Genomic DNA, 22,229 nt, shown 5'->3' on the forward strand with positions numbered 1-22,229 from the left:
CCTTGTTAAAGGTGCCCTCTACTGGTTTTACAAAAGAATAGCTTTTTGAAGGGACTGGTCCGGATTACAGCGCGAAAGTTCTTGCTTTGAACTGACTTGCAAATTGATGGTTTGCACTACCTCAGAAGAGACTTGGTTTCCTCTTAAGGGGAATGTTAGTTGTTTCACTTAGCTTAAATATGATAATGTTGCTTTAGGAAAGTTGAATAATGATGTTTTAAATAGTAGCATGTAGTTAGTAAATGTTAATGACGTACTTTAGAGATTGAGGACAGGAGAAAGTTGAAAGTTGAATTTCAATAAAGTGAACCCGTAGGGGTTAGTGAGTCCTCTAGAGAGAAAGACTTTGCACTTTAGAAAAATGAAGAAAAATGTTGATCTACACTTTTAGTTATATAGTATACCTTTAGTGGGTACACGCCCTTAAAGGAAAAGTTCAATTATTGTTGACAGATAGCACTTAGTAGAAAACCTTTATGGGTAATTGTATTTCATAGATAGATAGTAACTGTTTGCAAATTTGCCTTTTGCACAATGTAAATATGTTTTTGTTTGTAACGTTCAAGTGTCCTCACCTCCCATAAGGGGAGGCACTGTTAAATTTAATTGTTTATAGCATTTCAAAAATTTTGTATGTCTTTTGCTAACATGTATTGTTGATTGTTGTTCTTCTTTTTCCAGTCCGGGAGTACTGGATTTAACGGGGGGGGGGGGGGGGGGAGTGCAGCGCCCCAGAGTCCTGGTCGTTGCAGTAACGTCGCTTCTCCACCAGGGGGAGTGATGGTATGTCTGATTGTACTAAAGGAGTTCACCTTGCCAGGTATCACAGTCACACACTACACTTCACACTCCAGCCACCAGGGGGAGCAAAGGGTTCTATCTATTAGGCCACTCCTCACACACGGGTAAAACCGGGAGTCGGATAGGAAGTTAGAACAGAAAGAGAGAGTTTGCAGACTGGGCTCTGCCCAAGTAACATCGAGTCAGAAGAGAAAGCTGACTGGGGAGACCCAGGGAGGACCTATCAGGGGTGGGATCCTGACAGCGGCCTAGCACGAGTTAGAACATTACGGAGCTGCGCCTGCACCTCATTGCGGCAGCATCCTAAGAAAGGACAAGAAGCGAAGTATATTGCGGAGAGTGAGAACCGAAGTCACAGCACAAGGAGACAACACCAGAAGGAGTCCTGCCTTAAGATCGCGGCAACATCCTTCTGAGGCGCGTAGCTGGTGGCCGGAACACCGAGGGAATACTGACTCTACACATTACTCCAAACAACGGCAGGGCAGTTAATTCCAAGTTGGCTGTCCAACCTAAAAACCTAATGAAGACAACGGAGGCAATTGTGGGAAAGGGGCGTCACTAGGGTCCCTATAAATTAACTCCAGGCCTACCCCGTCATACGGGTTTGTCCTATCCATACCATCTGGGGGACAGAGAGAGAAACATCTATAAAGGTTGTGAAGACCTTCCCGTGGTGCTCAGCAGGGAGGTTCTACAACACACAGGCGCTAGTAGGAAGACTACTGATTTCTTCCTGGCTAAGGGGACTCTGGATGTGCCTTCGGACCGGCCGGACTCAGAAAGCCCTGTGAACGGTACTCTGGACTGTGGACGCTGAAGTCTTCAGTAAAAGGTAAAGAGACTGCAACCTTTGTGTCCTCGTTATTCACCGCGCCTTACAACGTCCACTATCACCATCTATACATCTGGGAAGCCCTGGGGACATACTTCACCTGTGGGAAGGTATACCATCTAGCTGCCATTCCATCACCCCTGCGGACCCCTAGCAGCGTCGGTCATCCTGACCGAATACCACAGGTGGCGTCACGAACACTTGACAAACTTTACTAATCACCCCGTTTTAAGTGGACGCCCCTGAGCAGGGCCACGGGCCGGGTTGGGCCACCGTGACATCCCCAGAACCGAGACCGAGAGAGACCCGGTACCGAGTACCCCGCTGCTCTGTGCGACGTGGGGGCGCTCCATATATCTATTCTATTCTAACCTGTCAGTGTGATTTTACTGTACCCACATATGAATTACTGGCTTTTCAAATGTGATCGGTGTGTAAAAATCGGACAGCACTCTCATGGTCCGAGTGCTGTGCGATTTTTTTTCTCGCACCCATTAACTTCTATTGCAGGATGCAATCTGAATTTTGATTACAATCGCAGCATGCTGCGACTTTTTTCCAGCCCGATCGTGATCCGATCCGAGCTGGAAAAAATAACGCAGATGAGCACACAATCATCATAGATTAACAGTGGTCCAAATTCAATCTGATTTTTTTTTTCGGATTGAATTCGTCCGATTTCATTGCAAGTGGGCATGAGCCCTTAACGAAAAATCCTTTTATCTTCAGATAAAACTTGTTCTGCAAACAACAGAATAAAAGTTGGTAGGGTAATATTATGTTACAAAAAATTGTTAGTGCCTCTTGTAGACAATAATCACACCTTAAAATTGATATTTTATTATAAAGTTATGTCATAGTTTTTCCATATTTGCAGACAATAAGGCCCCATTCACATGGCAGTTTTTTTCACGTACAAGAAAAAGTGATTTTGGTCAGAGTTTTATCTGAGTATCATCAGTTTTTTGCACATGTGAAAACAAAAATATAAAAAGTTTCTCTATTCTTTTCTTGTCTAACTGCCCATAAAAATCAGACTGCATGCAGATGCCATCCGAGTGCAGTCTGATTTTTTTCCCAGGGACCCATAGATTAGCATTATCTATTTTTGATCTGATAATTGAATCAAAATCAGACATGTTTCTGTGATTTTATGCAGTAAATCATGGACATGTGTATGACACCATTCGCCATTATAGGTAGGAGTGCTATAGCACTCATAAGTAAAATAACAGACATGTGAATGAGGCCTAAGGGGTCTGGACAATTTTACTATTGAAACTAAGTTCTAGTACAACCACAATAATGCTACAGTCGATGTTTTATGGCAAAAATGGAAACTAGCACGTTTAGGGAAAGAAGAGCCGTGGGATCCCAAATAGCTGTTTATTAATACTAACGTGTTTCTGTTCTGGATCGACATCTTTCTCAAGGTATAAAAATTTGTTCAGCACAGAAACGCATTGGTATTAATAATAATTGTGATTATTCGGCCATTGCACGATTTTACATATGTGTCACACTGCAACAATGACATTGTGCTAGGCCACATAATAAAAAAAAAAGAAAACAAGAGCAGTCAGGAGGTGATTCTCGGGACTTTCTTCCAATAACCTCAGTTCACTGCTGGATCCATTTGCGAAAACTTTACAAATTACCCTTGAATTGCATTGGAGGGGGGCATGTTGATTTACAATCAGAGCTAGCTCCGGTCACTGATGTTACAGGTAGATGCCATTGTATAGCACAACCCAGATCTGCCTGGTATAGTGCAGGCTCAACTCTCGACCCCGCTCCATACACACAGACACCGACATAGGATGTCTTACACTGGGAAGGAATTAAAGCAGAAAAACTCTAAAGCCTCTTTCAGATGTCCATTATTTCTCATATGTGAAAAAAATCCAACAGTTTTCCATCAGTGTGTTGGATCAGATTTTCATCGATATTTCACTCATGCAAAAAATAAAAAAAAAAAGCTGATATTTTTTCAAGCTTCTCCTAGCAAATTCTCAGGGAACTCTTGACAGCAATAGGATGCAAAGAGGATGCCATGAGTGTGCGATCCAAGTTTTTTCATGGACCCTAATAGACTTGAAATGTGCAATTTCCGTTTGTGACTCAGATCAAAATTGGACGTTTCCATTTTATTTCTTTGCAGACACTGACATTTGATTAACCCTGCAGACTATAATGGGCCCATGTTCTGGCCGTGAAAAACATGAATAGATGCCATACATGAAACAGACATCAGAATGAAGACTAAACCCCAAACTGCAACAAACAAAAATTTGTTTACAAATTTGTGTGTTGCTTTACGTAAATTTTTGTTACCTTCCACAAATTTGTCAGCAATTAATGTTTCTTCTTCCCCATGTGTTTCCTCTGGTTTAGTAACTACCATTGAAGTTAACGGAGTCACAAATTTGAACTTCAGGGAAAGCTCAAGCGCCTGCGCTGTCAGGTTCACTTTTTCTGATGGGTCAGCCAGAAGTCTTAGAGGAAGGAAACTGAGTTTAGAGACTGACATGTAACAAGCTTTACATCGTCTATAACTAATACGAAAGAAACTTCTTAGCAAAGATCTTTTTCACACATTTTAATGCATTATGGAAAATAAAACTGTGCTCAGTAATTCTGTACTTATTCCATATATACCCTATGCATAAAGTGAATCAGGGGCATACCAATACTTGTAAGAATAGGTTAAAGGGAACCTGTCACCCCGAAAATCCCGGGTGAGGTAAGCCCACCGGCATCAGGGGCTTATCTGCAGCATTCTATAATGCTGTAGATAAGCCCCTGATGTTACCTGAAAAAGGAGAAAAAGACGTTATAATATACTCACCCAGGGGCGGTCCCGCTGCTGGTCAGGTCGGATGGGTGTCTCTGGTCCGCTGCGGCGCCTCCCATCTTCATTACAAGACGTCCTCTTCTGATCTTCAGCCGCGGCTCCGGCGCAGGCGTACTTTGCTCTGCCCTGTTGAGGGCAGACAAAGTACTGCAGTGCGCAGGCGCCGGGCCTCTGACCTTTCCGTGGCTGAAGATCAGAAGAGGACATCTTGTAATGAAGATGGGAGGCACCGCAGCGGACCGGAGACACCCATCCGACCTGACCAGCAGCGGGACCGCCCCTGGGTGAGTATAATCTAACGTCTTTTTCTCCTTTTTCAGGTAACATCGGGGGCTTATCTACAGCATTACAGAATGCTGCAGATAAGCCCCTAATGCCGGTGGGCTTACCTCACCCGGGATTTTCGGGGTGACAGGTTCCCTTTAAGAATTTCAGCTTTAGGCATATCCCAGCATGTTGTCCTAGTCGATAACGCCATGATCACTACCATTCATCCCTGTACATACCGTTTCTCCAGTAGCTGCTGTATGGTGAGATATGCCCAGAGCCTCTCTGTAAAGTCTCCAAAGATGTATTTTTGCTGTTCGCTCACATCATCTTTCTCTCGTAGAAGCGCGTTTTCAGCGTATTTTAAAGATGCATCTGCCTACACAACAACTTTACGTTACGCCTGAACAAAATCTAAAATTCTGTAGAACAGTTCGCGTTACAGATATAGAAAGTCTAGGCATAAAACCAATAAGGTGGGCACCGCAAAAAATGTGTATCTAGGACATAATAACACTGGGTGCAACTTAGGCGCTAAAAATTGTGCATGAGAAAAAGGAGAAAAGAAAAGTAGTGCAAATGATAGTGCAAACACAGTATAACTATGAATAATACGGCCTTATTAGACAACAATTGCCAGAGGACCAATACATGTTAAAAAAGTCTTCCTCTGACGAAGCTGTGACACGCGTTGGGCTTGGCGGCCATGTGTGATCCTCCCTACTGGTAAACGTCTTTGTATTTTATTGATTTATTGATGAGCAATGCATTCTTCGACTCTAGTTTGCACGCTCTTTTTGTATTGAACCTTGTCTAATCTATTGTGTGCAACTATCCAGCACAATTCATTATCACATGCATACACGCACTCCATTGGGCACGTTATTTATAATTATTTTGTTGCTGGACTTTTTTTTTTTGCATGGGGCATTTCTCTATATGAAAAAATATTATGGTGACAATCTGTTCATATACAGCTCTGGCAAAAATTAAGAGACCACCACATCAAAACCCTGTCATGGGCAGCCCATTCTCCAGACCTGAACCCCATTGAAAACCTCTGGCATGTAATCGAGAGGATGATGGATAGTCACAAGACTTCAAACAAAGAAGAACTGCTTACATTTTTGCCCCAGAAGCAGTGTGAAAGACTGAGCATGCCAAGACGCATGAAAGCTGTGATTAAAAATCATGGTTATTCCATAAAATATTGATTTATGATCTCTTCCTGAGTTAAAACATTAGTATTGTTCTTTTTAAATGATTATGAGCTTGTTTTCTTTGCATTATTTGAGGTCTGAAAGCACTGGTGTTTTTTCTTTACTATTTTGACCATTTTTCCTTTTCAGAAAAAAAACCCACAAAATTTATTGCTTGGAAATTCGGAGACATGTTGTCAGAAGTTTATAGAATAAAAGAACAATTTACATTTTACTAAAAAAATATACCTATAAAGAGAAAAATCAGACAAACGGAACATTTTGCAGTCGTCTCTTAATTTTTGCCAGAGCTGTATATGCTACAGTGGGATTGTAGTGCACCAGCGCAAACAGCCACTTAAAGGGAATTTGTCACCAGGTTTTTGCTACCTCATTTGATAGCAGCATAATGTAGAAAGAAAGATTCTGATTCCAGTGATATATCACTTAATTTACTGGGTGCATCAGTTGTGACACAATCAGAGGTCTTAAGGTACCGTCACACTCAGCGACGCTACAGCGATATAGACAACGAGCCGATCGCTGCAGCGTCGCTGTTTAGGTCGCTAGGAGATGTCAAACACAGCAACTCCAGAACGATGCAGGAGCGATCCAGTGACGTAACGGCGACTCACTTATCGTTCTCGCTGGTTGTTAGCTCCATGTAAAACGTTGCTGGCATCGTTGCTTTTGATGTCAAACATGACGATACACGCCGACCTGACGACGAAATAAAGTTCTGGACTTCTAGCTCCGACCAGCGATGGCACAGCTGGATCCAGATCGCTGCTGTGTGTCAAACTCAAACCTAGCCAGGACGCTGCAACGTCATGGATCGCTGTCATTCTCGTTGTAAAGTTGCTGAGTGTGAAGGTACCTTTAGATGTAGCATGTAGAAGAGCTCAGAAAGCTAATCCTGCCCACACCAGGCTCTATGTCTACATTGTACAGGTCCTTCTCAAAAAATTAGCATATAGTGTTAAGTTTCATTATTTACCATAATGTAATGATTACAATTAAACTTTCATATATTATAGATTCATTATCCACAAACTGAAATTTGTCAGGTCTTTTATTGTTTTAATACTGATGCTGTATCAAGGCACCTCAGTGGTAAGTCTGTTGGAAGGAAACAATGTGGCAGAAAACGCTGTACAACGAGAAGAGGAGACCGGACCCTGAGGAAGATTGTGGAGAAGGACCGATTCCAGACCTTGGGGAACCTGAGGAAGCAGTGGACTGAGTCTGGTGTGGAAACATCCAGAGCCACCGTGCACAGGCGTGTGCAGGAAATGGGCTACAGGTGCCGCATTCCCCAGGTAAAGCCACTTTTGAACCATAAACAGCGGCAGAGGCGCCTGACCTGGGCTACAGAGAAGCAGCACTGGACTGGTGCTAAGTGGTCCCAAGTACTTTTTTCTGATGAAAGCAAATTTTGCATGTCATTCGGAAATCAAGGTGCCAGAGTCTGGAGGAAGACTGGGGAGAAGGAAATGCCAAAATGCCTGAAGTCCAGTGTCAAGTACCCACAGTCAGTGATGGTGTGGGGTGCCATGTCAGCTGCTGGTGTTGGTCCACTGTGTTTCATCAAGGGCAGGGTCAATGCAGCTAGCTATCAGGAGATTTTGGAGCACTTCATGCTTCCATCGGCTGAAATGCTTTATGGAGATGAAGATTTCATTTTTCAGCACGACCTGGCACCTGCTCACAGTGCCAAAACCACTGGTAAATGGTTTACTGACCATGGTATTACTGTGCTCAATTGGCCTGCCAACTCTCCTGACCTGAACCCCATAGAGAATCTGTGGGATATTGTGAAGAGAAAGTTGAGAGACGCAAGACCCAACACTCTGGATGAGCTTAAGGCCGCTATTGAAGCATCCTGGGCCTCCATAACATCTCAGCAGTGTCACAGGCTGATTGCCTCCATGCCACGCCGCATTGAAGCAGTCATTTCTGCCAAAGGATTCCCGACCAAGTATTGAGTGCATAACTGAACATTATTATTTGTTGGTTTTTTTGTTTGTTATTAAAAAACACTTTTATTTGATTGGATGGGTGAAATATGCTAATTTATTGAGACAGGTTTTTTGGGTTATCAGGAGTTGTATGCCAAAATCATCAGTATTAAAACAATAAAAGACCTGACAAATTTCAGTTGGTGGATAATGAATCTATAATATATGAAAGTTTAATTGTAATCATTACATTATGGTAAATAATGAAATTTAACACTATATGCTAATTTTTTGAGAAGGACCTGTATATTGATAGTAAGCTGCTTATCAAAGGAGGGGGCGTGGTTGGACCACTGAACATGCCTGTACCAGTCCTGGAAGTGGTGCTCTTATGGTGATAAAACCTTAATTGTAAGTAAACAACAGCACACAGCCTGATAAGTGACATATATCTCAATTCAGTATTTCAGCCCCTATCTCCTGCTATCTTCAGATTGCATATCAAAACTTGTTGTCAAATTCCATTGAATAACTTTGTATTGATGCTATCTGCAATTGCTTGGTACCTTGAATCAATATTCGTTTAAAGTTTGCTTCATCTATATACAACAATACATATTTTTATGCTTAGAAAGCACTTTCCCTGGCAATAGTATGATGGGAAAGTCTATAGGGGTACAGCATTTTTCTATTCTCCCATCTACATCTACCGTCAAGGAAGTGGCATCAGCACCTGTCCAGAGCGATAAAGAGATAAATAATCTTTTATTTTTATATAGCGCTATCATATTCCTGAGCACTTTACAGTTTGCACACATTATCATCGCTGTCCCCATTGGGGCTCACAATCTAAATTCCCTATCAGTATGTCTTTGGAATGTGGCAGGAAACCCACACAAACACGGAGAGAACATACAAACTCTTTGCAGATGTTGTCCTTGGTGGGGTTTGAACTCAGGACTCCAGCGCTGCAAGGCTGCAGTGCTAACCACTGAGCCACCGTGCTGCCCACGCGCCACCGTGCTGCCCACGAGAGATGAGTTTGTCATTGGTTTCTGCACTCTGCATAGGCAGCAACCAAGATGTCAAGTTTTACATGATTCAATACTGCATTCTTTTTTATCAAGAGCTACTTATACATTTGTACACTATTTGTAACCCTAACTGTGGCTAGGATTAGGTTTAAGGTTTGGGCTAGGGATAGGACTATTGTTAGGCATGGGTTTAGGGATAGGGTTAGGTTTAGAATGTGGGGATAGGGTTATGCAAAGAAATAGAGTTATGGGTTAGTGCAATTAAATAGTTACATAAAAATTTATAACTTTATTTTTACATTTTTTATGGGATTGAAGCAAATATCACAAAAAACTAGAGGGTCAAAGGTCAAATAATATAATTATATTAATATATTCTTAAAAGACAATACACGTGTTTGAGGCCTGAGAGGGGTTCAAAACTAGATAGGTGGAAGGGACTCGAGGCAGGGTCGCAGAGGACATGCTGGCGATCCATGCTACGCCAATGTGCCTCGCTCATATTTTTACTTATATAGATGAGCACATTTAAATGCAAACTACGCTCATCATGACGCTGATTGCTCTTCCTTGAGGAAGTCATTAGACCGTCTTCTAAGTAAGTTGTCCACAATGTTGAAAGCATGGATTAAGGACAAAGCAGAATGCGCAATGGAAGCTCCAGTCACTAACCAATGTTCTGCCTTTCGAAAACAAAGCCTAAAGGCTCCCATACATGTTACATTTCAGCTGGATCATCTGGCAATCTAATCTCCCAAGTCTCCCTCGATACATAATGTCGGGGAGGATAAGAGTTGGGTAGTTTTAATTTAAATGCCAAACCTTCTTGTTCTCCACTTTCACCATTGGAAACACAAAAAACACTCAGCTTAGATTATTATTTTTATTATTATTTATTATTATAGCGCCATTTATTCCATGGTGCGGAGGGGTATACATAATAAAAACAAGTACAATAATCTTAAACAATACAAGTCACAACTGGTACAGGAGGAGAGAGGACCCTGCCCGCGAGGGCTCACAATCTACAAGAGATGACCATTTATATGTACGACAGAGTTCTACTAAATGACTACTGACAGAGAAAGTAACATATCTTATAGCACTTCACAGAACACCATCTGTACTTACCCCTTCAGCCTTTACATCCACAGTAAATGAGTTTATGTCGTTATCTGTTACACGTCCGGCAACGACAATTTCACTCCCTTCAAAGTAATGTCTGAAGTTGTTCTCAGTGAGGTCAGCGATTGCGTTCTCAGGATACTGCATTTCTATGTTAATCAGCGTTGGGTTTGCAATTTCCGTGTAGAAACCCTGCCATGTGAGAGCAAAATGTCACTTATGGAAATCTTCAGAATAATTTTAATGCGTCAGTTTAGGCAGACCATAAATTGGCCAAAACCCGATTATAGGGTTTTGGTTCAGGGGAGGCGTAACTTCTCAGTGGGCCCCTAACCAAGTAACCTTGATTACAACTACGATGGCAGATCCTAATAGTGGGTGTAGGAGAACCACAACAGATGACTATGCTGTTACTGAAAATGTCTATACAATGATCAACACTGATATTCCTGCCATATGGTGACCATATAGTGGTAGATACCAGTCCTGCAGAACATGTAAGAAATTCCAGTACAGTTACAGATAGTGACTTACCGCTGACGTTCTTTCTGATGGAATCGTTCACTTTTCCCGTCTTTTCCATCTGGCCCAGACCGACATGACAACTTCTTCCAGCCAGGACTCGTCTACAGAGATTACAACAAAGACATGTGACTTCTCACATTTCCTGCACCATACCCATCTCTTCCCAACCTGCAAACTAATTATCCTGCTGATATCCTAATGCTGAGCCGCTGCTGCATGTGCCCCTATTACGGTACTTTCCCTATTAGTGCACCTGCTGTGTGGTTCTATGTGGCTTCTAGATAGTAAAACAATCCTCTAAAATATATTATTGCCATGTGCGAGCACGCTAAAAATAAAAGTGCCCACATTTTGTCCTCTAAAAAGTAATAATTTCCTCTGTGTGGCCCATTGACAGTCACAATAACTTGAGTGCGCCTATAACAATAAGGGCCCACATTACATTTAATAATGCATGTACAGTATAATTACCCCTGCACTATATAGTCCCCCCACACAGGGTACTGACCCCTTAGTAACCCTCAAACTGTTTCATGGCCCCAACACTGTATATTGGCCTCCATACTGCACAAAGACCCCAGATTAGCTCCCAGTATGATAGCCCCCTCATTGTATGATTGCCCCTCATTGAAATCTCCATATTGTATGATGGCCCCTAAATAGCATCCATATAGTATAATTCACTCCCCATAGGCCTTTATACAGTATAATGCACTCTCCATAGGCCTCCATATAGTATAATGCACTCCCCATACAAACCCATACAGTATAATGCACTCGCTATAGTCCTCCATACAGTGTAATGCACACCATAGTCCTCCATACAGTATAATACACCACCCATAGACCTCTATATACTATAATACACCCGTTATTCTCAATATAGTATAATGCACTCCCCATAGGTGTTACACCCGGTCCAGTCTCTGTACCTTTGCAGGGTCCCCGTCAGGAATCCTGCTCTGTGCTGGCTCCGAGATGTCAGGCTGCAGCTTCCCCTCCTCCTCCCTCTCCTGCTTCCTGGCATGCTTCCAGCAGCTTCTCAGGCAGTGTTAAGGGTACGCGCGCGCTCGTTCCCAGTCTCTTAAAGAGACAGCGTGCATTTTTTAAATATGCTTCTAGCCAATGGTGTGTTATCCTTTGCTATTTCTAGCTTCTCCACCATAGGGAGGGCACCGGAGCAACAAGTATCCATTGTTGCTTACTTCCGGTTCCTGTCTGCATGTGCTCCTGTTTCTGAAGTGCTTTCGCTTGTACTCCGCTTATACTGTCTGTTTCCACAGATCTTCAGCTACCAGTTACCCGGCGATCCTGGACGACGACTGTTCTATCTACGCAATCCCGTCTCGTCCCGCCAATCCGCCATTATTATCTCCGGACAACGCCAGTACCTTTGGAACCAGCTTCTACCCGTACATCCGTTATCACCCGGTTAGCTCCACGTCTCCCGCTAACCCTGTTTGTCCGATTGTCCCGCTGGGACAGCTGCCACGAGTCCGGGGTCTAACTGGAGGTAGCACCCGTGTCCTCCAGGCTTCCCACTCTGTCCCTGTTCGAGGGGACTTACCACGGGTGTCTGGGGCTCACGTAGTCACGCCCCCTTCGGAGCCCCCCAGACTGTGGTCCCGAGGTTCCACATTAATACTAAATAAAAACGAATGCGAACTTCAACTCCTGTGCCTCCGTTTCCATTCGTTACAGATTGCTCCGGCCATGGAACCCGCTGGATCCCAGACGTTACCGGCCGTGGAGCTATGTCAAGAAGTTACCCGTCTGAAAGACCAACAGGACAAGATGATGTTTTTTCTGCATAACGTGTCTGCTCGCATAGGTACCCTGGCTTCTTCGACTGCACCTGTCTCTGCTACTGGTATTCAGGTATCTAGCTGTACTGCAAGTAAAGGCCCTCGCCTGGCAGCCCCCACCCGCTTCCTTGGCGATCCTGTTCTGTGTCGGGGGTTCATTAATCAGTGTACGTTACACTTTGAACTCCTGGGGCATATGTTTGCTTCTGATCGGCCCAAGGTGGGCTTTATCATGTCTCACCTAGGTGGAGAGGCTCTAGCCTGGTTGAATCCGCTTTGGGAGAGAATGGATCCTGTGGTTACTAATCTTCAGTCCTTTCTAGAGGCATTTCGCAGGACCTTCGATGAACCCGGTCGTGCTACGTCGACAGCTTCGGCTCTTCTTCGACTATGACAGGAGGATCTTACAGTGGCTCAGTATGCAGTGCAGTTTCGTACCCTATCGTCTGAACTTTCCTGGAACAACAAAGCCTTGGTAGCTACCTTCTGGCAGGGCCTTTCAGGAAGAATAAAGGATGAGCTGGCGGGACGGGACATACCTACAATTCTGGATGACCTGATTTCCCTGGCAACTCGGATTGATTTACGGTTTCAAGAACGATCCAAGTAGACCAAACGTGAGAGGGGGTTTTATCATCAAGGTTCTTATACTCCTAAATCCACGACGTCTTTGATTTAATCTTCCTCCCCTGTGGCTATGGAGGTGGATCGTGTAAGCTTGGGCAACCGCTGCCAGGAGGCACGCCGCTTGGAGGGTAGTTGTTTCTACTATGGCAGTCCCAGGCATTTTATCCACTCTTGTCCAAAGAAGTCGGGAAACTCCAGTGCCTAGGGTCTGTAGGAGAGGCTACCCTAGGTAAGTATCATCTCTCTCCTTCTCTGCAAATAACTGTCTCCGTGGTCTTTGGCAAGGTAAAATTTTCGGAACTCTGTCACCTGGATTCCGGAGCTGCCGGAAATCTCATTCAGCCGGCGTTGGTGGATCGATATCAGATTCCTGTTCAGCATCTTCGGGATCCGTTGCAGGTGACATCCGTGGATGGTAAACCCTTGTCCGAGCCAGTTCGGTTCCAGACTGACCCTTTGGAACTTTGGGTAGGTTCCATGCATTCAGAAAGAATCCGCTTTTATGTGTTTCCCAGGTTCGTCTCACCCCTTGCTTTTAGGTCTACCATGGTTCCAGATACATGAACCAGTCTTAAATTGGAAGATGGGAGAGGTTCTGTGCTGGGAAGACTCCTGCTTGGACCAGTGTATCGTCCCCGTTCGTCCTATTCTCCCTCTAGTCCAGCTTACTGCCCTGCCGGGTCTACCGCCTTCTTATTGGTCCTTCGCTGATGTCTTCGGGAAAAAGGAGGCAGAGAAATTACCTCCACACAGGTCGTATGATTGCCCCATTGATCTGCTCCCCGGAACATCTCCTCCTCGAGGGCGAATTTATCCTGTCTCTCAAGCAGAGACTCACTCCATGTCTGAGTACATCCAGGAGAATCTGGCCAGGGGATTTATCCGGAAGTCATCCTCACCAGCTGGAGCAGGATTTTTCTTCGTGAAGAAAAAAGATGGTTCTCTACGGCCCTGTATAGATTACCGAGGGCTGAATCAGATTACGGTAAAGAATAGGTATCCGTTGCCACTAATTTCTGAGTTGTTTGACCGTCTTAGGGGTTCTAAAATTTTCACTAAATTGGACCTTAGAGGAGCCTACAACCTGATTCGCATTCGTGAGGGAGATGAGTGGAAAACCGCCTTTAACACCCGGGATGGACACTACGAACACCTGGTAATGCCGTTCGGCCTAAGCAATGCACCGGCAGTTTTTCAGGAATTTGTTAATGATATTTTTAGAGATCTGCTTTATTCGTGTGTTGTTGTTTATCTGGATGATATCCTGATCTTCTCTCCAGATTTAGCTTCTCACCGGAGGCAAGTACGCCTGGTGTTACAGAGACTCAGGGAGAACAGACTGTATGCTAAATTTGAAAAGTGTCTCTTTGAACAGGCCTCTCTACCTTTCCTTGGATACATAGTTTCGTCCACAGGTCTAAAGATGGATCCGGAGAAGGTATCCGCTATCCTAAAATGGCCTCGTCCATCCGGCCTGAAAGCCATACAACGCTTCCTGGGATTCGCCAACTATTACCGTTTGTTTATTCCACATTTTTCCACCCGAGTGGCTCCCATCTCGGCCTTGACCCAGAAAGGTATGAACACCAAGGAATGGCCTCCTGAGGCAGAGGAGGCTTTTGTTTCTCTAAAATAGGCTTTTTATTCCGCTCCTGTTCTTCATCGTCCGCATTCTGATCAACAATTTTTTCTTGAGGTAGACGCTTCTTCTATAGGTGCTGGTGCTGTTCTCACCCAGAAGTCGTCTACTGGTCGGATGGTTACTTGTGGTTTTTTCTCCAAGGTTTTTTCCACTTCAGAAAGAAATTATTCTGTAGGAGATTGTGAATTATTGGCAATCAAGTTGGCCCTGCAGCAGTGGCGGCATCTCCTTGAGGGAGCTGTTCACCAGGTTGTCATTTTTACTGATCATAAAAACCTTGCTTATCTTCAATCCGCTCAAAGACTGAATCCCCGTCAGGCTCGCTGGGCCTTATTTTTTGCTCGATTTAACTTTGTTCTTCATTTTCGTCCAGCTAATAAGAACGTAAAAGCTGATGCACTCTCTAGAGCGTTCCTGCCTCCCGACTCCGAGGAAGAACCGCAACACATCATTGAGCCGTCTAAATTTGTGTCCGTGGCTGCTGTTAATTTTCCACGTCTTCCCCCGGGTAAGACTCTTGTATCTGGTTCCGATAAGATTCGGGTTCTTCGCTGGGGTCATTCTTCTAAGTTGGCCGGTCATGCCGGTCAGAGGAAGACTTTGCAACTCATTTCTCGTTACTACTGGTGGCCCACCATGGGCAACGATATCCAGGAATACATTGCTGCCTGTCCTTCGTGTGCCCACTACAAAACTGCCAAGCATCTACCCTCTGGGCAATTATTACCTCTTTCTGTTCCGTCTGTTCCCTGGCAGCACATTGCGATGGATTTCATTACTGATCTTCCTGTTTCTTCTGGCTGTTCTGTCATCTGGGTAGTGGTGGATCGGTTCTCGAAGATGGCTCATTTCGTTCCGCTACCTGGTCTTCCGTCTGCTTCCGAGCTTGCTGACCATTTTATACAGCACATCTTCCGTCTTCATGGATTCCCTCTCCGCATTGTGTCCGACAGGGGTGTCCAGTTCACCTCCAAGTTTTGGAGAGCAGTTTGTAAATCTGTGCAAGTGAAATTGGACTTCTCTTCAGCATACCATCATCAATCCAATGGGCAAGTAGAGAGGACCAATCAAATCCTGACGGGATTCCTGCGTCACTTCATCAATGTACATCATGATGACTGGACTAAGTTGCTGCCTTGGGCAGAATTTTTGTATAATAATCAAGTAAGTGAATCTTCCGGAAAATCTCCTTTTCAGATTGTGTTTGGACTCCAATCCGGGATTCCTCTTCCCATCTCTGGGTCTTCTGGGGTTCCTGCAGCTGACATCTTTACTGAGGAGTTCTCGAAGATATGGAGTGACACAAAAGTCGCCTTGGAGAAAGCCTCTCAGCGTATGAAGAAGCATGCGGACAAAAGACGTCTGGACGCTCCAATCTTTCGGCCTGGAGATAAGGTGTGGCTTTCTTCCAGGTATATCCGTCTGAAGATGCCTTCATACAAACTGGGTCCCTGATTCATCGGTCCATTTGAAGTTTTGAAACAAATTAACGCAGTTTCATATAAATTGAAATTGCCTCCTTTACGTGTGCCTAACTCTTTTCATGTTTCCCTTCTCAAACCAGTAGTTTTAAGCTCCTTCTTTAAAGACTGGGGTTCCACTCCGAATCCTGTCAGTGAGGAGGATGTTTTTGAGGTAGAGAATATCTTGGCCACTAAGAGAGTAAGGGGTAAGATCTATTATCTGGTGGATGAGAGGGGTTTTGGTCCTGAGGAGAGGTCATGGGAACCTAAAGAGAATATCCGTGCTCCTCTTCTTCTGAAAAGATTCTACGCAGGCTTGAAAAAGAGGGGGCGTAAAGAGGGGGATACTGTTACATCTGGTCCGGTCTCTGTACCTTTGCAGGGTCCCTGTCAGGAATCCTGCTCTGTGCTGGCTCCGAGATGTCAGGCTGCAGCTTCCCCTCCTCCTCCCTCTCCTGCTTCCTGGCGTGCTTCCAGCAGCTTCTCAGGCAGAGTGTTAAGGGCACGCGCACTCGTTCCCAGTCTCTTAAAGAGACAGCGTGCATTTTTTAAATATGCTTCTAGCCAATGGTGTGTTATCCTTTGCTATTTCTAGCTTCTCCACCATAGGGAGGGCGCCGGAGCAACAAGTATCCATTGTTGCTTACTTCCGGTTCCTGTCTGCATGTCCTCCTGTTTCTGAAGTGCTTTCGCTTGTACTCCGCTTATACTGTCTGTTTCCACAGATCTTCAACTACCAGTTACCCGGCGATCCTGGACGACGACTGTTCTATCTACGCAATCCCGTCTCGTCCCGCCAATCCGCCATTATTATCTCCGGACAACGCCAGTACCTTTGGAACCAGCTTCTACTCGTACATCCGTTATCACCCGGTTAGCTCCACGTCTCCCGCTAACCCTGTTTGTCCGATTGTCCCGCTGGGACAGCTGCCACGAGTCCGGGGTCTAACTGGAGGTAGCACCCGTGTCCTCCAGGCTTCCCACTCTGTCCCTGTTCGAGGGGACTTACCACGGGTGTCTGGGGCTCACGTAGTCACGCCCCCTTCGGAGCCCCCCAGACTGTGGTCCCGAGGTTCCACATTAATACTAAATAAAAACGAATGCGAACTTCAACTCCTGTGCCTCCATTTCCATTCGTTACAATAGGCCTCCATATAGAATAATGCACTCATCATAGGTCTCCATATAGTAGACACAACCCCATAGGCCTCCATACAGTATAATGCACTCCCTATATGCCTTCATACAGTATAATGCACTCCCCATAGTCCTCAATATAGTAAAATAAACTCCCCATAAGCCTCTATATAGTATAATTCACTCATAATAGTTCTCCATATAGTATAATGCCTCCCATAGTCCTCTATATAGCATAATGCATTCCACATAAGCCTCCTTATAGTATAATGCACTCCCCATAGGAACCCATACAGTATAATGCATTCACCATAGGCCTCCATATAGCATAATGCACTCCTCATAGGCCTCTACATAGTATAATACACTCCCCATAGGCATTTATATAGTATAATGCACTCCTCATAGGCCTCTACATAGTATAATACACTCCCCATAGGCCTCTATATTGTATAATGCACTCCCCATAGACCAATGTATAGTATAATGCACTCACCATAGTCCTCCATATAGTATAATGCATCCCATAGTCCTCAATATAGTATAATGCAGTCCACATAAGCCTTCATATAGTATAACTCACTTCCCACAGGAACCCATACAGTATAATGCACTCCCCATTGGCCTCTATATGGTGAAATAAACTCACCATAGTCGTCATACAGTATAATGTACCCCCATAGGCCTCTCTATAGTACAGTATATAGAACGCCAAATGATAAAAAAAAACAGTAGTCACCTCTCCTCCTCATTCCCCCACTTCTATGGTCTCTGCAGTGAGAGCTCTGAGCGCCTGCACATCTCAGCACAGCGGGCGCCATGTAGTGATGTCATCGCGCCCGCTGTGCCGAGATGTCAGACGCAGAGGTGGAATGATGAGACAGGCAGCATCAACTGCTTTCCATCCCCCCAGTTCACAGGCCCCATAGTGGCAGTGCAGGGAGATCGCGTCTGTCTGTTCAGAGGGAGAGTTTAATTGTATTGGTGAATTGCGCATGCTGATACAGTTAAAAGTAGCGTAGCTCCGAGTGGGGCACATAGAGCTCGCGACCCACGGTGACCGCACCTTCTGCCCCCCCCGGTACCTACGCTACTGGTCATCAATCGTGTGTACATGGGTGGTTCTTGACTCTCCCTAGGATAACTCATATAATGTCGGAGGCAATGAAGAGAATCATATACGAGAGTCATTATATGTCCCCCAGGATATACAAACATCCTGAACCATCTGGAGAGTGTTGTAATTTCATCCACAGCTGTGGTTATAATGCAAAATAACATTGAGTGTGGACTGGGTCAAGCTATTTGACCAAGTTAGATTTAGGAAAACCTCAGATGGACTTTTATTTTTGGAGAGATTTGTAGGAAGGTAGTGGGACGGATCTCTCTCTCCAGTCCAGGTTTTAGAAGTGGCTCATGTCCACAATTCCCATTTAAACTTTGAGTTAAGGGTTGGGTGTGTCAGTATTGGTTTGCAAGCATCAGAGCAGGAGGTTCTGTGTATGCCTGTCTGTGTGAGACTGAACACAGACCAGAACCAGAGACTAAAGCACAGCCATTGCTGCACCCACGAGTTATACGATGGTGCAGTCACCCACTGCAACAGGTTGATACAGACTGATATGGATGTTTCATTGGTTTTTTAGATACCCTTGGTTATCTAGTGGTCCATTTGCTAATTAATATCTTTGGTTATCCTGGGAATTATATACTAATAATATAAAATAATAATATTCCTTCTCTTTAGAAAATTACCTGCAACTGTAAAGCAGCGTCTGAGTCTTCATATATTCGACGGGCAATTCCTGAATTTTCCAGTGCTAACTTCTCCAGAAAGGGATAATCAACCCCATGACCAAAGCCAAGACCGTACAAGGTGTATTTTCCTTGAATGGCTTTCTTTACATTCTCCTGGATTTTTGCAGGGTTAGATTCACCTTAAATGAAAATGGTGAATTTTACTTTATTTTTGTCTTGCACATTGTCTTTTCCTCAATAATGCAGAAGAGATGACCTATGAGTTGACCATCGCACTAAAGTACTGCCGGGTTTTAATTTGCTAAGGGCTGAAGAATGTAGTAATGCTATGTGTGCAGACCCTTTATGGCAGCACAGGGACTCTCTACAGTCTGTAGGTTGTTGGATGGTGATTGCAATATGGTGTTTGCATTAAAGGGAACCTGTCAATATGTCCATGTTGCCAAAACCACTGGCAGCATGAATCAGAGCCCCGATGCTCAAGTACACCTAGGTATATTTTTCTTTGAAAAGCTCCAGCATTTCAAAGAACGTGTAGTTTGAATAACTGGGGACCATAGACAAATACAAGACTAGCCCAGCACTTCTAGCTTTTCCTAGCAGCCCTCCAGTAGATTGACAAGTCTCTCGCTAAGTACAGTACACACATGGAAGACACGTGTCAATCACCTGGATAGGCGCATGACTGGAGCATTTCAGAGAAATATCTAGCCAGTTGCAAATGGGCAGCCAGTCATTTTGATTCATGTTGCCCATGGTTTGGGAAGCATGAATCAAGCGATAGGATCCTCCACTCAAGCATTGTATTCTTTAGACTTTTCGAAAGGAATATCTCTAAAATGTAGCCTGTGGTAGATCATACTATTATTTGTTTTCTGGAAATTCACAGAATCTGAGACAAAAAAAAACAATATTGGACACAAATTCATAGCTCTAGTCCAAGAAGTCACCCAACAAGACAAGGTGCCCAAACAAATTAGAGCAAAGACAGTCGATCCTGCCAATATTGGCTGGACTGGCCAACCATCCTATGTGAATGACGTTTCCCAACATTCAATAGGAGATGGTCTCCAAGGATAAGGCAGTTTAACTTCTGCTCATTATCCTATTGTTAACAGGTAGATAGGCCCCTGCCAGAGGTTTTTACCAATTGTGCATGTGGGTGGGTGGATTTTGAGCAAAATCTGTTGGTCAAATGAGCATTCAGCTAACAGCTACAGAAGAAGTATGTCCAAATGGGTAAGCTGCACGCGTTTCTTAATCACTAACATCACTCCTTATCTGCAGCGTAGCTTCAAACCTAATTTGTGTTTAAAATATATCTAAATGTCAGGAGACCTTGTCTACCTGTATGATGACATGGTACATATCACTTTTTTCTGTCGTCTGGGCTTTTTAAAGGGACTCTGTCACCCGAATTTGGCGGGACTGGTTTTGGGTCATATGGGCAATCTTGCCTTGTGCAGGTGTGTACTATGGAGGACAGAGAATGAGCTTCAATCCAATATTGCAGCCAGCATGCAGCCAGCAGGTAAGGAAAGGGTGAATCAAACACCCGAAAACTCCGCCCATATGACCCAAAACCAGTCCCGCCAAATTCAGGTGACAGGTTCCCTTTAAGGGTTCTCATGACAGATGCATCAAATTTCACTATTATGTCAGTATAAAACCTATACAAATTTTACAAAATCTCCTTTATTTTACCTACCTGCATTGGCTTCCCCATCAGTGAGGAGTATAATTAACGAAACACTTCTCTTAGGTAAAATTTTAGAATTGTGGGCTTTATTCAGCAGTTCAACAGCCATTAATACCGGGTCATTAATGTTTGTACCTACAAGCAGACACATTAAAATGATTAAGGTGTAAACTCACAATTTATAGAAGTTTTAGAGTTCCTACATAGAATTAATGTTTACAGAAACTGAACTTCTTGATGTATTGGTGATAAAATGCTGTTATACTCTGTTTTATCTCTTGCAGATCTGCTAGTCCTCTCAATGATGAGCTGTTGCTATATAGTCCTTGATAATCATGAGCCTCACCCTTCAATTTAGTGGTGGTAATGTATATACTCCACCATTTCCGTTCACAAGAGTGACAAAGGACTCTCCTTCTCAAGATCATCTCCCCACCAATCATACACTTACCAACTATCCTATGGAACGGTGACAAATGTTGTTTGTGGGATGAATCCTTTGAGATGATAAAACTTCCATAATAGAGAATGCTTTAGAACAGGAAATAATAGCTCTGTGGAAATGCATGAAGCAGTCACGCTCGGGTCAGAAGAGAGCTGCCGGCCAGTCCATGCACTACATTTCGATATCAGCCTGATTTTTTACGGTCATCTGAATGAGTCCTTATAGAGTATTGTTCTGGATTATCGACTGTCATTCGAGTAAAATTTGCATACACGCCGTTGATCAGGGATGTAGCTATAACGGGTATAGACAGCACTCAGACCCAGGGCCTCAGGGGGCTCAAGGTTTCCATAATAAGATGCCAGGGCTAAATGGCGCCTTGTACATAAGGAAAAAAAGGTTCATAACAGATTTTACACTGCTGCTCAGGAGACAATTTTACTTACTGCCACCTGTTGTAATCTCCTTGACAAATGTTCTTGCCTCAGCTAGGTTTTCTGGAGTAGCTTTTACCAAAGAATCTTTCCAAATGTTACCATTGTAGGAAAACAGAATGAAATTAAAGTGATCATGCTCCGAAGTGTCATCCAGAATTCGCAGAAGGGCTTCTTTCGTCTAAGTACAGATAAATTGTTAAGTAAGCATGCATTTATATATGCTGGAATCTCACGTTACTCTGAAATAAGGGCTCCTTCGAGCTTCAGTGATTTTTTTTGTCCTTTGCAAAAAAGGTCGAAGTTTCATAAGTTTTTTTTTTTATCAAAGTTTGGTCAGTGTTGTTCCTAAACCACATGGGTCCACTGCATCCTGTTAGTGCATTTGTTTGGAGGCATAGGAAGGTAAGAACCTCTGCCGTGTTTTGCTGTTTTTTTCTAATTTTTGGAGTATCTCTGAATCCTCTTTTTGTGCTTTTGCTGTCAATGTCAGTTTTTGCCATCAGAGTTTTGCCAGTTTTAGTGCTCATACACACGGCTATATTTTCGGTCCAAGTGTTGTCCACGAAAACAACGGACACCCTTTCTACCAATGGGGCAGTGCAGATAAGCAATTTTTTT

At 43.9% G+C, this 22,229-nt stretch overlaps 1 protein-coding gene across 1 annotated transcript in view; it reads right to left on the reverse strand.

The window, feature by feature from the left end:
- The window catches only part of LOC138647651 (inter-alpha-trypsin inhibitor heavy chain H3-like), a 133,005-nt gene that overhangs the window by 57,890 nt on the left and 52,886 nt on the right, over nucleotides 1-22,229 (reverse strand). Inside the window, exons 9-14 of the mRNA XM_069736817.1 lie at nucleotides 21,621-21,789; nucleotides 20,739-20,864; nucleotides 19,028-19,209; nucleotides 10,080-10,265; nucleotides 4,997-5,136; nucleotides 3,971-4,131 (exon numbers count right to left, since the gene is read on the reverse strand). Coding sequence (XP_069592918.1) covers nucleotides 3,971-4,131; nucleotides 4,997-5,136; nucleotides 10,080-10,265; nucleotides 19,028-19,209; nucleotides 20,739-20,864; nucleotides 21,621-21,789 — 964 coding nt within the window. The remainder of the gene's footprint in view (nucleotides 1-3,970; nucleotides 4,132-4,996; nucleotides 5,137-10,079; nucleotides 10,266-19,027; nucleotides 19,210-20,738; nucleotides 20,865-21,620; nucleotides 21,790-22,229) is intronic.

Source organism: Ranitomeya imitator, chromosome 8, assembly GCF_032444005.1.
Source record: "Ranitomeya imitator isolate aRanImi1 chromosome 8, aRanImi1.pri, whole genome shotgun sequence".
NCBI lineage: Eukaryota > Metazoa > Chordata > Amphibia > Anura > Dendrobatidae > Ranitomeya > Ranitomeya imitator.